A 16072-nucleotide genomic window follows, 5' to 3' on the forward strand; every position below is an offset into this window, starting at 1 on the left:
ACAATCTTGGCACATTTAGAAACTCTTTAATTTTTTTCTTTTTAATAACATGCTCGTATCGTATTAAAAATATCATGACATATTTAAGAACAAATATTTTACAAGTACTTTCCGTAGTTTCTTTTTTTATAATAGTAATATTCAAATCAACTTGCACGTACCTCACCTACTTTAACGAATACTTGCTACTTTTTATCCGTACAAATACCTATTTTAAATATGTCTCAAAAGTCTAATATTTTTTTACACTCAACTCTTAGTTAAATATTTTAGATATAGTCACACATCTCTATAAAAACGCTTCATTATAATATCTAAATATTTTTTTGGAACCAATTTTTATCTGTAACAACATTTCATTATAACACCTAAAGAATAAGCGAGACTGTCATAGACATGGGCAGAGGAAGTGTATAATTTATGGGTTCGAATGCACCAAGTAGTTTTTTCTTAGACTCTATATTTGTATTAGAAAGTTCATTAAATATGTGTAATTATTTAATTGTGAACCGAGTAACTTTAACGAGCTATAAATTTGGTAGCAAGTATAAAACCTATAAACTTCAAATTCTGGCTCCGCCACTTGTTATACAAAAGTTTAACTGATAAAATGGAGAGAACATTATCGATCTTACGACTTCCAAAAACTCTATTTATTCTCCTTGAGGTTTGTGTTCGTGCTTCATTTCTATAAACTCCTCTCTCCTTCATTCCTTTTGCTTTTGCCGTCAACCAAAACACACTTTCAAGATTCACATTTTCCAGCAAAGTAGTGTTTGTAAAAAGGTTTCGTTTTGCTCTTCTCTGTTTCATAAAAGATAATTCTGAACTCTCTTTTGCTGCTTTTTCTTGGTCTTTGCTCTTTTCTAAAAAATCAAATCTTGGACTATTTGTTTTCACTTATATTCAAGCTTCTACACTTTCTTCTAGTCATTTTAAGTGAAAAATTTCCAGCTTCTTATGTTGTTGTAGAAACCAAATCTTGAAGTAGTTGGGCGAAAGTTTTCAGTTCTCAACTATTCAAAGATCAAATTAACATTATTTATGTTTTATATTTTTTTACCTGTCTTATCTACTTCTTTCGTTTGATTTTACTGCTCCAACTGCTCCTTTTGCTTCAAAGTCAAAGTTTTTTCTTACCCCATTTCATAAATTTCACTTCAGGTCAAATCTGCATATGATTTGTTTTAATTTTTTGGTTCAACTTATATGCACAGATAGTGAAGAATTTTCACACTATCATTATACTGTAAGATGTTGTAGTATGTTATTTGTCTTATTTTTCTGATTTCTGATTATACTAATCTCGTCTATTATGGACGACTACATGTCATACATTTAAGTGATCTGATTATGTAATTTTTTTTCTCGTAAAATCAGTATATAGAAGTTAAGTTATTTTATATTTGTAAACCAGACAGCGTTCAAGATTTTACCTATAGAGTGTAGAAATAAAATAATGTTGTTTTTTTTTTTTTGGCAGAAGAAGGCTAATAAATTCAGTTAATGAATTAAGAGGGGCTACTGAGGAAACAAAAAGTCAAGGACATATATTCAAGCAGCAGGCTAACGTAAATCACAAGGTTTTGTTTCTGTTTTTCTCTTTCTCTTTTATATTATTATAGTTTTATTATTATTTTATGGTACGTGCATTTATTTTTTGTTGGATTTTAAGGGAATAGGGTCGGCTATATGCAGACTTTTATAGAAGGGAGAGAGAGAGAGGAGTAAATGAGTCTAAAATAGAGTGTCTCTGTACATTCTCATCATTGCTGTTTCTGTTTTAGTCTCTTTTGGCCTTTAATTCTCAACCATATCTTATATCCTTGGGAATGAACAGAAGTAGAGAATTTACAGTATATTCTTTACCCCCTCTCTCTCTCTCTCTTCCTTTTTCTTCAACTTTTATTTTCTCTTTGTTTTATAATTTTTTTGGATTTTAACCTTGAGCCGAAGTTCAATCGAAATTTTTTTTTTATCTTAAAGTCTAAGTACATATTACTTTTTTCAGATCCATTTGTAAGATTACATTAAGTTTGTTATTATTGCTGTAACATATCCGATATTTGATTTAGATTTCGACTATGTCACATACATATCGCACTGAAAAGTCTCACTTTGAGATAAAATATTTTCTACCAAAAATGATTTTACAATACTCGAATTCTAGATCTCTAAGTAAAAATAAAAAATATTTATTAGTTTACTATACTCCCTTTGTTTCAATTTATGTGAACCTGTTTGACTGGATACGTAGTTTAAGAAAAAATAAAGATTTTTGGATAGTCCTAAACAAGTCAAAAAGTGATACATAGTATTTGTATAGTTATAAAAGCTTATCGTTAAGGGTAGAATTAGAAGTTTAAGCTAAAATTATTTCCAAATTTAGAAATGGTCATTATTTTAGAACGGACCAAAAAGGAAATATATTCCTAAACCGGTACGGAAGGAGTAATAATTAAGTGTGTCTTAACCCCACATGCCACACCTACACACCACCATTTTTTTTCCCATCACACGTGAAGAGTAGTTAAAGAAAGTTAATAAATGTGACCTTTGCGTATGAGTCTTGATTTTTTGGTCGTGTGACCAAATCTCTTAAGCGTGCATTTATGGGTTATAGCCATGGCCAAGGTCACCAACCTCATAAAATATTGGACAATAATAAATTTTAAAAAAAAAGGTAGCTGACCTTCACATGTCCATCGAGGCTTGAATAAATAGAAAGAAATGATTTAAGGATGACAATTTGAGCTCAGACCTATTTGACCCCTCCAATTCGTTCAAGGTTGGGCTGTCATTGACCCGTCCATTTGTTGAACTCAGTTCATCTTGACCCAACTCATTTTAGAAAAAAAAAAAACGCAAATAGCCGGCCCACTAGTATTTTAATCTTTGCATACAGAAACATGTATATCAAATATAAAATTTAATATTACATACTATTAAATTCACCATAACAATGATGTGAGAGTTTAGAAAAAAATCGAGAGTGTAAGGACTTTGGGTAAAATCGTGAGGCGCGAGAGAGAGTTGAAGAAATGGAAGAGTAAGCATTTTGAGAAAATTTGAGTTCCTATTATTTAGGGTAACCGTTTTAAAATTAACCGGTAATGATATCCAACTATTACCTAAAATAAATGCTAAAAATCAGGAAAAATTATTTGACACAGCTGGCTATAAAAAAAAACAAAATCAACCCACTTTGCGAATTGGGTAAAAAACAAAAATGTGGCTATTTTTAGTTTTTTGCTAATATGGGCGACTAATTTAGTTAATTCTTCATTAAAATATTTTCATAAGAAAATAATGCACGTTAATTAAAGCTTTTTTTTTATCTCAACTGGAACTTGAACCTAAGACCTTATCCTATTGCAAGTACCCTTTTATATATAGCCACATTTTTCTCTCCTTTACTTTGTGACAGAAAAAGAAGTTCGAGAGAAAGTTGTAATAAACTTTTGCCATTTATCAAGTCTAGTTACTCTCACAGTACACAAATATATAAACAACATATTTAAGATCGAGAATTGGAAATTTAATATGCCGTATAGTTGCTAGGTCTGGTTAGTACGAATTTTTTTATTTATACTCGATGTTTGTACTAAAATTACATAAATATATTTATTATATATATTAATTTGATATAAACATCAGTCTAGGGATAATTTTTTTGGACCTAGAGTGGATACAAATATGCAGAGGGGATAGAAGAATAAACTTTGGCTTTGCAGTGCATTGTCGTTATCAGAATATAATAACTCCTTTATTGGTCAATGGATATTCATTGTTTCAAGTGCTGCCCACACTCCACAAGACACTGTTGTCCTCTTTTATACAGACATTTTGGACTGTTTGGTTGGAATACTAAATAGCACATAAAAAAAAAATATGAAGGGGATCCTGAAGCAATAGTCAAGTTGTTTTTCCTGTGACCTATAATCACGAATTCGAATGTAAAATCAGCCATTGATACTTGAGTCAGGGTAGACTGTCTAAGTCACGTTCCTTGAAGTGCGGCCTTTCCTAAACTCAGTGTGAACGCGAAATATTTTGTGCATCGAACTGTCTTTTTTTTTTAGTAGGAAGAAAAATCCAAACAATAAGAAAAACAAAGCAAGCGTTGGAGGTTATCATAATAATTAAGTGATTCCCTCTTCAATTCAAACATGAGTTATGTTAGTAAAATCTAAGGGGTCGATTGATTCGAAGCTAAGTTATGTTGGGATTAGTTATCTTGATATTATTTTTTATTGGTTGTTTGATATATTATATTAATTCTGGGATTGTCAATTTTCTGCTTTAATTAGAGATTTTAAGCTCCGAATATAAATTGGTCTTTGGAAATTAGCTTTATCCCTAGAGTAGGATTTCTCAGCACGAGTCCGAATTAATTAGGCCCCATGTCAGGAAATAGCCAGTAGAAATGACACCAGGTAGCCACTCTAAAGGGTTGCTATTAAGGAATTAGCCAGTCCGTTCTGAATTTTATTTTTCGGTTCAAATTTTCAAGACGTAAAATGTTCTGAATTGTTCTGAAGTTAAGATTTTTAGTTTAAAAATTCAGGACAAAATAAATTTTGGTTAACCTCTAAATAGCATCCTGAGAATGACTATTTGTGCAATTGCCTCCAAATACCACCACCACCAATAATAATCCCAGTATAATTTTGCACATAGGGTTAAGGTTCCAAACACCGAGTGAGAAAAAAAAAATAGTTTAGTATTCACTCCTAGTGTTGTAAGTAATTATCTTCTGGTTTCTGTCAAACTGTTGAAAAATCCTTGGTTCCAGGGATTTGTTTTATTAGCAGCAGCATTTAGCATTAAATGCATTCTTTTGTACTGTTGTCTTAGCTCACAGTCACACAGGCTCCAGCTTTTGGGCTACATTGTAAATTATAGACCAAAATTATAATCCACTAGTAATTCATTTGATTTTCATTATTTGAGCTACAATACACTATTGTATACCCCTATGGATGTAATTTATAAGCACTAATATATAGAGGCGGACCTATGTCGTAATTAGAGGGGTTGAGAGTTCGGCAAAAATTCTGTGTATATTTGTATATGTCCTTAAAAATAGTAAAATATTAATAGTGGCACTAGATATATAAATAGATTCTGGTTGAATGCAAAAATGCACCCGCAACTTTCAAATCCTGGGTTCGCCGCCTCTGCTAATATATACACTAAAACAATTACATTATCAATGCACTATAATTTTGTGGTAGCATGTTAAATGCCTTATTTTCCAAATTTACTAATGCATTTTTTTTATACGTGAGAATCTCCTACAAAGTGGTGCATGGTTACATACTTGGTGGATAAATGGCTCACCCCTCTATCTTTCTTCGCTTAAATACTATATTTTTGTATGTGAATTTCACTATTATGAACAGTTATTTGTGATTATCTTTTAGATAACTTGATAGCATAAAATTCTTCACGCTAGTTAAATCTTTGATGAGAACGCAACAAGTTTTCATTTTTTCTCATGGACTTTTCTTATATACACTTATAGGGTAAATATCTTTTACATAGTATAATTTAGCATAATATATAGCTAGTTAATTATCATTTTTACCTGTTAGTAACTTTATTATATGAATAAGTTAAAACTCTCTTTCCATTTATAGCTCTCATATTATAGTAGCGGCTAAAGCACACACACTGTTGAGTGTAGTGTTATTTGTAGCATGGCCACCTCAAAAAATTTCAAAGAATTGTGTCTTTCTTGGAACAATGTTTAAGTATAAATAGCTAAACAAAGCTTCAAAAAAGTTACTGCTCAAATTTTGATACTAAAATTTTTCTCAGATCCCACTGTTAATTGTGGGGTGTTTTTTTTTTTTTTTTTGTGGCTACTTTTTGCAAAGGTGTCAGGCAGAAAATTGGGAGGGGGAAATCTAGCGGTCTTTAAATTTTGGTCACGGACCTCAATGGGATGGAACAGGTTAAAACTTAAAAACTAAAATAGGGTGATATATAGGGGACCCTATATTTTCTGTCACATTGATTATGACACTTCATTGAAGAAGTTTGTTAGCATTAAGTTGACAGACGATTTTGTCACAGAAGAAATTCTAATGCTTAATTAATTTATGCTCTGACCGCCCAATTTATGTGATATTATTACTGCGGAAAATGGCCAAAACTTCCCCTAACCTATTCGCTTAGATTTAAAAATACCCTTCGTCCATCTATTTTGTAAAAATTGTCCTCACCGTTAAAAATCTGGCCCATTCATGCCCTTATTTCTGACGGCCCTGTTTTGATTAAGATTTTTTTTATTACTTATTATGTGTCAATTTTTTATTGGCTTAAATTAAAACCTCACCCCACATTCACTTATTAGCTCGCTATATGACCCAAAATATTCATACCCGACCCATGACCCGCTTTTTAAATGCCCTAAATTCATCTCTCAACTTCTCCTCTTCCTTCCGTGCCCTCCCACTCTACATTTTCTCTAATCATCCTGCCAAAGTACAATAACTCACCATTGCCGACGGTCGTCGGCTTCAACTTTCAGATCTTCAGCCTTCAACACCCACGGATCTACCTCTCCCGCTCAGATTTTTTGCCTTAATTTAATTTTTAAATTAAATTTTTGTTGTTAAATCAATTTTATGAGTGAAATCTGGTATTTTTGGAATTAAATTAATGGTTCATTTTAAGATTTTATGGTTTAATAAGTTATTTTTCTGCCAAAATTATATTTATTGTGCCGCCATGTAGCTTTTTGGAGTTAAATGAAATCATGTAGGCAAATTAGCTTCACAGTTCGTCGGCGGTGATTTGGTTGGAAAACTGTCGGCGGTGATTAAGTTGGGGAAGATGAACAACAAAAGGGATATGGTACCATATAATACATTAATAAAAGAAAAAAATATGAAATTTTGACAAATGAAACCTAAATAACAATTGGATCATGAGTCGGGTATGGAATCGGGAGTTTGAGGGGCTAAACAGGGTATAACGGGTTGGAACGACTAAGATGGATCGTGGGTGAGTTATTTACGGATCAGATATGGGTTAGAGTGGGATTTTTAATTTTGACCAATAAGCAATTGCCATGTCATATATAATAAAATAACTTTTTTTTTCCAGCAAAAGGTCCGTAAGAAATAAGGGCATGAATGAGCCAGACTTTTAACGATGAGGGCAATTTTTACAAAATAGGTGGACGAAGGGTATTTTTAAACCTAAGCGAATATAGGTTAGGGGCAGTTTTGGCCCTTTTCCGTTATTACTATTTGGGAGTCAGATAAATTTTTGCAATGATTATAATTTCTCAAACTTTTTAATATTTTGAATGATACGTATATTGAGTTATAGTACTTTTTACGTAGTTTTAAAATATGTAGTATATCTTATTCTAGAAAACTTGAATAATTGGTTACTCGAATTAACACTGAAATTTTAGTGTTTTGACCCTTGTATTCCGAATTCTTAAAGTAGGACAGAGGTAGTATGTGTGTTTAAGCTTTGTACATGGAAAGTGTTTCAGTTTCTAGGACTATCAAGTTAAGTTGATCTATAACAATAGGTAATTTTTTTAAGATTTAAGTTATGTACATTAATAGTGTAAAAAATAATTTTTACAGTAGTATTAATGACTTTTAACATGTGATAGCAAGTTATTTATCATTTTTATCATATTACCAATTAATTCTCATCAAAAGATTTATGTGAAATTAACTAATAAGCGATTAAATTGTGTAAATATTGTTTACACCAACATTATGATACTTAGACTCAATTATTTATAACAAATCTGATATAGTAACTTGAAAATAGGGTAATTTATATGTAATTTAATTCCTATATATATATATGTGTGTGTGTCTTTAGAAGGGGTACTTTGGAGCAACGATAAAGTTGTCTTTGTGTGACCTATAGGTCATGGATTCGAGCCGTGGAAGCAGCCACTAATGCTTGCATTTGGGTAGGCTGTCTACATCCCACCCCTTGAGGTGCGGCCCTTCCCCGGACTCCGCATGATACCTTGTGCACCGGGCTGCCCTACCCTATGTATATATATGTCTTTGTTAAGGTCTATGTGGTTGCATATGTTGAATAGCTTTATCCCCTTATGCATGAGAATAGAGACTAATAAAGTGATCCATACATGTGTGTATTCTTGTACTTTTTGATGTCTACATATATTAGGTGTACTTTTGGTACTATTTATCTTTCTGAGGTGAACTCCAGTAGCTTTTTTTTTTTTTTTTTTTTTTTTTTTTTTTGTGGAAGTGTCTTTTTAATAAAGGAATCCTTTTGTTTTACTTGGCCCGTTGGTATTTGCATGGTTGCATGGGTCTGTTACTTTGGCTTTGAACCTTTTCAGCGAAAAAAACTGTATTGAAGACAAAACACTGTGAAGATTTGATTCTTTACTACTATTCTTTTGCTTCTTTTTATCCCCTCAGATTCTTGGATTTACACGTGAAAAATGTCATGCCAGTTAACTTTGTAGCAGTACTTTAATTATCTATTCATTGTCTTATTACACACTCTTTTACTTTATCCCTATCCGCTTTTAGCTATCTGAATTGTTATATATGTGAAACTAGCTGATGTTCATTATATTTGTCATGTGAAGGGTCATAGTTGAAAAAGCAGAAAAAATGCCTCAGTGGCAAATGAAAGACGCCGAGCAAAAGCATATGATTTCAAGAACTCCATTAAAAGAGTCGTTGAATCAGAACGCGCAATCCCAAATTAGTGGAGATCGTAGAATTGAAGAAGTCAAGAGAAATAATAATGCGGGGAAGAGAAGGAGCAGGAGGAAAGGAAAAGGGATATTAGTCGAAAAAATGCTGGATATAAATGATTCTCAGACTAGTACCCCTTGTTCTGCTTCGTCATCCGAAAGAAGTCTCGTGTTTCCACGTAGGCCGGGATATGGCCAGCTCGGTACCAAGTGTATGGTAAAAGCCAACCATTTCATTGCTGAATTATCAGAAAGGAACTTAAGCCAGTATAGCGTAAGACGTTACTTTTTAGCGCCTAAATTTATTGGTAATGTTTTGGCAATAGCCTAAAATTATGCTCCTTTGATGATTTTCGATGCAGGTAAAAATTACTCCAGAAGTTAAATGTACAAGATTGAACAAGGCTATTATGGCTGAGTTGGTAAAACTTCATAAAGATTCCGACTTGGGTAAAAGAATTCCGGTTTTTGATGGAAGAAGAACTCTTTATACAGCAGGGTTGCTTCCCTTTAACTCGAAAGACTTCACTATCGCTCTTGCTGATGATGATGAATGGATAGGAATCACAAAGTACTATTTTTTCTAGTTTATCCTTTTTTTCACTTTACGCGTGATAACTTACTTACTTACTAGTAATACTTACATTTTTGAACGAGAATTGACATTCTTGATATTTTTTTCCAGGGAGCGGATATTTACTGTCACGATCAAGTTTGTCTCACAGGCAAACTTGCTTCCATTACGCGAACTTCTTTCGGGGAAGCAAGTTGACAGTCCTTCACAAGTGCTTAAAATTATTGATATTGTGCTAAGGGAGCTTGCTTCTCAAAGGTGCATTTCACTGTTTGTTCTCTAATATTACTGCAATTAAATCAAGTTATCCGCAGTTATTTAGTTCTTCTCGTGTTTGTTTAGGTACATATCAGTTGGGAGATTTTTCTATTCTCCTAATATTAAAAAGCCACAGACACTAGGTAACGGTTTACAATCTTGGAGGGGGTTCTACCAGAGCATAAAACCTACTCAGATGGGATTGTCACTTAATATTGGTAGGACAATCGTGAATTCTGTAAAAATTGAATTTCGCCAACTTGATGTGATGGTATGTGTGTGAGTGCAAATTTAATATCTTGTATTTATCGAACAGATATGTCAACAACAGCTTTCATTGAACCACTACCTGTTGTTGAATTTGTTGCTCAAGTTTTGGGAAAAGATGTAAGTTCAAGGCCACTGTCTGATGCAGATCGAGTAAAGGTACAGATATTACACAAATGAACCAAATTAATTATCCTTTAACTTTCTTGAAAACATCAACCATAAGGCAGCATATGTTTAGAGTCTAGAAACGTGTTCTTTAGATAAAAGCTGATCGATCGTTTGTGCCTCAATCAGGTTAAGAAGGCTCTCAGAGGTGTCAAAGTTGAAGTTACACATAGGGGAAATATTCGAAGGAAATACCGGATTTCTGGGTTGACATCACAGCCAACAAGGGAGCTAATGTACTTCTACTTTCATATAGTTTCAGTTCTATATTTTGGTTTAGCATTTTTCTATATCTTAATGCTTTACTTCCGTATGCTCGTTACAGTTTTCCTGTTGATGAGGAAAAGAACATGAAATCAGTCATCGAGTATTTCCAAGAGGTGTATGGATTTACCATTCAGTATCCTCATTTACCTTGTCTCCTCGTGGGAAGCCAAAAGAAAATAAATTACTTACCGATGGAGGTAAACATGCGGAAACACTTCAAGATTGAAAGCACTTTTATCTAAAGTGAAAAGTCTTCCAAATAACGATTGCTATAATAGGCTTGTAAGATACTCGAGGGACAAAGATACACCAAAAGGCTGGACGAGAAGCAGATAACTTCACTGTTAAAATCGTCATGTCAAAGACCACGAGAACAAGAAATGGACATTTTGCAGGTTTGTCAATTCATTTCCATGAAAACATAATATGTCGATATACATATTGTTTTATTTGATATCATCACAAATCGTCCATAATTTGATAAGCTGATGCTGATTTTCTCCCTGGAAATTACTTCTTGTAAGCACTTTTTTTCTAAAGCATTGGCTTTTGTATTAAGATAATGAACTAAAAGGTGTCTGCTATATGTCTAGACCATACGCCAGAATGGATACAAACACGATCCTATAGCAAAGGAGTTTGGCATAAGCATTGACGATAAGCTTGCAACAGTGGAAGCGCGAGTTCTCCCAGCCCCGTGGGTAATGACTGATATGCATGAACTTTTATGACTCGGTTTTATAATCACTAAGAGATTATTCATTTGTTTTTCTTGTCTTTGTTAGTTGAAGTACAACGATTCAGGGAAAGAAAAGGAATGTCATCCACAGCTAGGTCAGTGGAACATGGTAAATAAGGTAATAAAGTCTTGCTGAAAATATCCATACTTAAGATCGTTTGGTTGTCGTATTTAGTATTTGAAGAATGATTAAAGCTGATCATATTGACTTCATATTACAGAAAGTAATTAACGGAAGTACTGTAAATCACTGGGCTTGCATCAACTTCTCATGTAACGTCCAAGAAAATGCGGCCCGTGGATTTTGTCATCAGCTTGCCCAGATGTGCCAAGTTTCTGGAATGGTAAATGTTTCCGATTTGAACATCTTTTAGCTACTTTAACTCATTTATTGTGGAAACAAGTTCGCATTATACTCTAAAATCTAAATAGTATTGAATATTGACATTTGATATCAGGAATTTAATTGTGAGCCAGTGATACCGATTTATAGTGTTAGACCAGATCAAGCAAAGAAGGCACTGAGTTATGTATATAATGCCGCTGCAAACAAACTTGGAGGAAAAGAATTGGAGTTGCTAATCGCCATTCTTCCCGACAACAATGGTTCTTTGTATGGTATGTCCCAAGCCTTGTTAAATCTTCTATAATGTTAGATCAGGAATATAAGTCGTCTATAGATGAATGAATATCGTTGAGTAACACATTGATCATCAATGTTTAGGTACTCTGAAGAAAATTTGTGAGACGGATCTCGGGCTGATATCACAGTGTTGTCTTACAAAGCATGTTTTGAAAATTAGCAAGCAATACCTTTCAAATGTATCGCTGAAAATCAATGTGAAGGTATGTAGTAAATGAGCGGCTACTCCTAGCAATTCTGTGTGCTGAGATGATTATAATCTATTTGTTATGCTTTAATCCTTGTGTGATAGATGGGAGGAAGAAACACTGTACTTTTAGATGCTTTGAGATGGAAAATTCCTCTCGTTAGCGATATCCCAACGATTATATTTGGTGCGGACGTGACTCATCCAGAATCAGGAGAGGATTGTAGTCCATCAATTGCAGCTGTGAGCATCATTTTCTTTATTTTTTTATTAAACATAATTGCTAGGAATTTTTCAAGTGGTTAAATTTGATATATGATTTTCTTGATTCAGGTTGTAGCATCACAAGATTGGCCGGAAGTTACTAAATATGCAGGTTTGGTATGTGCTCAGCCTCATAGACAAGAACTCATTCAGGATCTTTACCGGACCTGGCAAGATCCTCAACGGGGAACAATGTCCGGGGGGATGATTAGGTGCATATAATGCTTAATATCATCGCTTAAATTCTTGTGAAATGTAAACATTCAGTTAACGAAAATGCCCTCCCATGTTTATTTCCGCCATTTTCCAGAGAACTTTTGTTGGCATTCAAGAAAGCCACAGGACAAAAACCACTGAGAATTATATTCTACAGGTACAATCAAGTGATAATTTTCTCGATCAGTTTATGCAATATGAACAAGTGGCAATTGCTGTGAATTACAGTGTCTTCAATTTTATGTAGGGATGGTGTCAGCGACGGACAGTTTTATCAGGTCTTACTTTATGAGCTCGATGCAATTCGTAAGGTATGCAAGTATTGGCGCTATTCTTATATAATTTTTCACTTCTGTGTTTGTCTAGTTCACTCATTCTTTTCGGTACACAGGCTTGTGCATCTCTTGAACCGGGTTACCAACCTCCAGTAACGTTCATAGTTGTCCAAAAACGTCACCACACACGACTTTTGCCAAACAATCACAATGATAGAAATCATACTGACAGAAGTGGAAACATCCTACCTGGTATAAATCTACTCTTTTTACCCTAACTATGTGCTTAAACTTATTGAAAAGTTCTTTGTTAGTTAATATGCTGACCAGTTTTCCCTTTTGACTCCACTAACGTTCATAGTTGTCCAAAAATGTCACCACACACGACTTTTGCCAAACAATCACAATGTGGCACCTTAGGTGAATCCCACATCGACAAAACACGGTAGAGATACGGGATACATAAGTAAACAAGCGTTAGACCTTAGTGACGCGTTTTAAAGTTGTGCGGGCCTAGGCCCAAAACGGAAAATATCACTAGTGGGCTGAGCTATTACATATGGTATCAGAGCCACTCCGCGTGCAATCTTGAACACACATCCCTGGGGTGTATGTGATACCCTATGCGAATCCCACATTGACAAAACACGGAAGAGATGTTGCGTATATAAGTAAACAAGCCTTAGACCCTAGTGACGCGTTTTAAAGCCGTGCAGTCTTAGGCCCAAAGCGAACAATATCACTAGTGAGTTGGATTGTTACAATAACTCTACTCTTCTTACCCTGACTATTGTGCTTGAGCTTATTGGAAAAGTTCTTTGTTAGTTCATATGCTGACCACTTTTCCTTTTTTGACTTAGTTATGTGTTATTTTCTCTTGTTCCTTGACTTAAAAATCACCAAATGCAGGTACTGTGGTTGATACTAAAATTTGTCATCCGACTGAATTTGATTTTTACTTATGCAGTCATGCCGGAATTCAGGTGAAGTGCTAATCATTTGCTTTAGTATGTAATCTGTTAATTTTTGGTTTCTAAAGGAAGTATGTCCATAAGATTGCGCATTAGAATACAAGTCTTTATTTGGAAGAAAGTTCTACCATAGTTCTAACAACGCGGGCTTTGGATGTTGTTGCTTCGTATCAATAAGTAAATAATGTTGGATTTGCAGGGAACTAGTCGTCCTGCACACTATCATGTTCTCTGGGACGAAAACAATTTTACTGCAGATGAAATTCAATCTTTGACAAACAACCTTTGTTATACGTAAGGAATCGTAATTCTCAACTTATAGCCTTTTCAAAAGTTACTTTCTATAGTTGTTTCTGGAAATTCCTCTTTAGTGACTGTTGGATTAATAATTAATTGCAGATATGCTCGTTGCACACGATCCGTTTCAGTAGGTAAATTTCTAATACTCTCTCCTAAGAGAATAGAGAGTTTAACCCTTGTGCTGAAGTTGATAATAAGCTCGTCCGCATAACATACATCATTTTTGTTCTGGATGCAGTTCCTCCGGCGTATTATGCTCATTTGGCAGCCTATAGAGCACGTTGCTACGTAGAACCAGACTCGCATGGCAGTGGTTCAAAGCGTAGCACACGTACAACGAATGGTTCTGTCAACGTCCGTCCTCTACCAGCATTGAAAGAGAAGGTGAAGAATGTGATGTTCTATTGTTAGAGTTAATGTTAATGTTACATAGTAGTCAGTACATGTATGAAATTAGGATATGGATCTAATCATGAACTAATGTAGTAATGTTATGTTTATATAGTGGAGAGCTAATTGCAATAAGAAACTTTGTAAGGTCTGTGACAAGATGGCTGCTCTTTGTGTAATATATGTATAATGCCTAGTTAAAATTTTGGAATTAGATGAATAGTTTCACTTGGAGATATTTGCAGTTAAATCAGAGCTTTAATGTGGTATGCAATTACTTTCTTTTTCTTAAAATGTATATAGTGGTGTTCAGTGAGGACTCGTATAGCCGACCCTAACTTGTTTGGGACTGAGGCGTAGTTATCTATATAACTGTGGTATTTGGGTTAGCTTGCATGCACCTCGATTAGTTGCTACTTTCTACTAGCACACAGGGGCAGATGCAGCTTGAAAGCACCGGTTCATCTAAACCCATTACTTTCGACGCGTCGTGTATATATTTAAGTGTAAAAATCCACTAAAACTGCAAAAAAAAAATAAACTCATAACTTTAAAAATATAATGGGTTTAAACCCTTAGAGCTTAAATTCTGAATCCGCCTCGGCCAGCACGAGCACCAAGTAACTCTGTACACTCAGGCAAAGTATTAAAATATTGCTTGAGATATATATAAGTCATACAATTAATACCTTAAGACTTCCATAGTTTTCTCATCGGAGACAGGACAAGTTTTTCTTCTGATTTTGCTGTAATGTGTAGACTATAGATTAAAGATATAGAAATGGTTCATGATTTTTTCCAAACGTCTGAATGTTTTTAATTTGATTTGAATTAAGATTAGATTGTAACTCAGCATCAAGAAGAATTGGTAGAGAGCTCAGTACAATATGTTCCTACTTGAAAGAAAACCTAGGATTAAGTAAACAACCTAGGTTCGTACTTCTTCCTGATTATGTATGAATTAGACGTGAGTTCTATCAAACACTATGCGTCTACTCTAGATCTGTTACTGTCAAGAATTTCCAATGAATATTATGCAGCTGGAGCATAATCATAATCTCGATTATCGTCGTCGCCTTCCAGTGATGCTGCAGGAGCGTAGTCATAGTCTCCATCATTGTCGTCACCACCTCCTTCTAAGCATGCTGCTGGAGCATAATCATACCCATCATCATCTCCATCTGAACACGATGACCTTCTCTTCTCGAATCCAATGATCTTAAAAATGCTAGACATTCTATCTCTTCTTAATTGAGATATTGGATGTTGTTTTTATCTCTTTGATAAGATGTGAAGAATGGTTTTTGTAGTGAGTATGATTGGTCAAGAAACCATTTGCTTATATAAAGGTAAGAGCCAACTTTGGACTCATTTTGACTGAGTTTGGCACGTTAGGAAGTGTGTAATGTTAGCTGAAGAATGTGCACAGCCATAAGCTTGGCTGCATTTTTAGGTGCCACATCCAATATTCACTTTACATGTCATTATGTATGATGAGTATTAGGAGTGAAGTCAGAATTTAAAATTTATGATTTTTATATTTGTTATGGAATTTATAACTCATCTTAGTCCGCGATTAAATATTTTTACGTATTTGGTGGATTTTCTATACAAATACGAAATTTAAGCAAAAGCTACTAAATTTGTCCGAACATGTACTTTAACTTTCTAGCTACACCCCAGAGTGTTAAAGATTATTCTCCATCCTAGTGGTGGACATAGAATCTCTGTCTCTCTATAACTTTAACTTGGGTGGGATTTCAGTATAAACCATCAAAATCCTTTAAAAAGAACGTAAAGCAAAAAAAAAATCATTATCAGTATAATTGGT

General features: G+C 34.2%; 1 protein-coding gene across 2 annotated transcripts; it reads left to right on the plus strand.

Moving 5' to 3' along the window:
* Window positions 679-14477, plus strand: LOC109226517 (protein argonaute PNH1-like). Of its 2 annotated transcripts, XM_019391293.1 has the most exons (24): window positions 679-786; window positions 1484-1583; window positions 8612-8996; window positions 9085-9293; window positions 9408-9554; window positions 9639-9772; window positions 9871-9980; window positions 10119-10225; window positions 10315-10453; window positions 10535-10651; window positions 10850-10957; window positions 11042-11113; window positions 11217-11339; window positions 11454-11613; window positions 11720-11841; window positions 11931-12068; window positions 12159-12301; window positions 12400-12462; window positions 12553-12616; window positions 12697-12832; window positions 13490-13563; window positions 13751-13845; window positions 13951-13982; window positions 14090-14477. In XM_019391293.1, exons 3-24 carry the CDS (start codon window positions 8637-8639, stop codon window positions 14260-14262), a joined length of 2826 nt encoding a protein of 941 aa, XP_019246838.1. In that variant the 5' UTR covers window positions 679-786; window positions 1484-1583; window positions 8612-8636; the 3' UTR covers window positions 14263-14477. The 2 variants fall into 2 exon arrangements, with proteins under 2 accessions (XP_019246838.1, XP_019246839.1); XM_019391294.1 differs by lacking the exons at window positions 13490-13563; window positions 13751-13845; window positions 13951-13982; window positions 14090-14477 and adding an exon at window positions 12954-13428 and having other exon boundaries at window positions 12697-12757.

The sequence above is a fragment of the Nicotiana attenuata genome, chromosome 6 (genome assembly GCF_001879085.1).
Source record: "Nicotiana attenuata strain UT chromosome 6, NIATTr2, whole genome shotgun sequence".
NCBI lineage: Eukaryota > Viridiplantae > Streptophyta > Magnoliopsida > Solanales > Solanaceae > Nicotiana > Nicotiana attenuata.

What these genes read in the sequence shown, in the direction of transcription:
- LOC109226517 (XM_019391293.1), top strand. Translation starts at nt 8,637, where the DNA reads ATGCCTCAGTGGCAAATGAAAGACGCCGAGCAAAAGCATATGATTTCA. An exon ending in GGGATTGTCACTTAATATTG is followed by an intron (nt 9,773 to 9,870) that starts GTAGGACAATCG and finishes TTTATCGAACAG; the next exon opens with ATATGTCAACAACAGCTTTC. An exon ending in CTGATGCAGATCGAGTAAAG is followed by an intron (nt 9,981 to 10,118) that starts GTACAGATATTA and finishes TGCCTCAATCAG; the next exon opens with GTTAAGAAGGCTCTCAGAGG.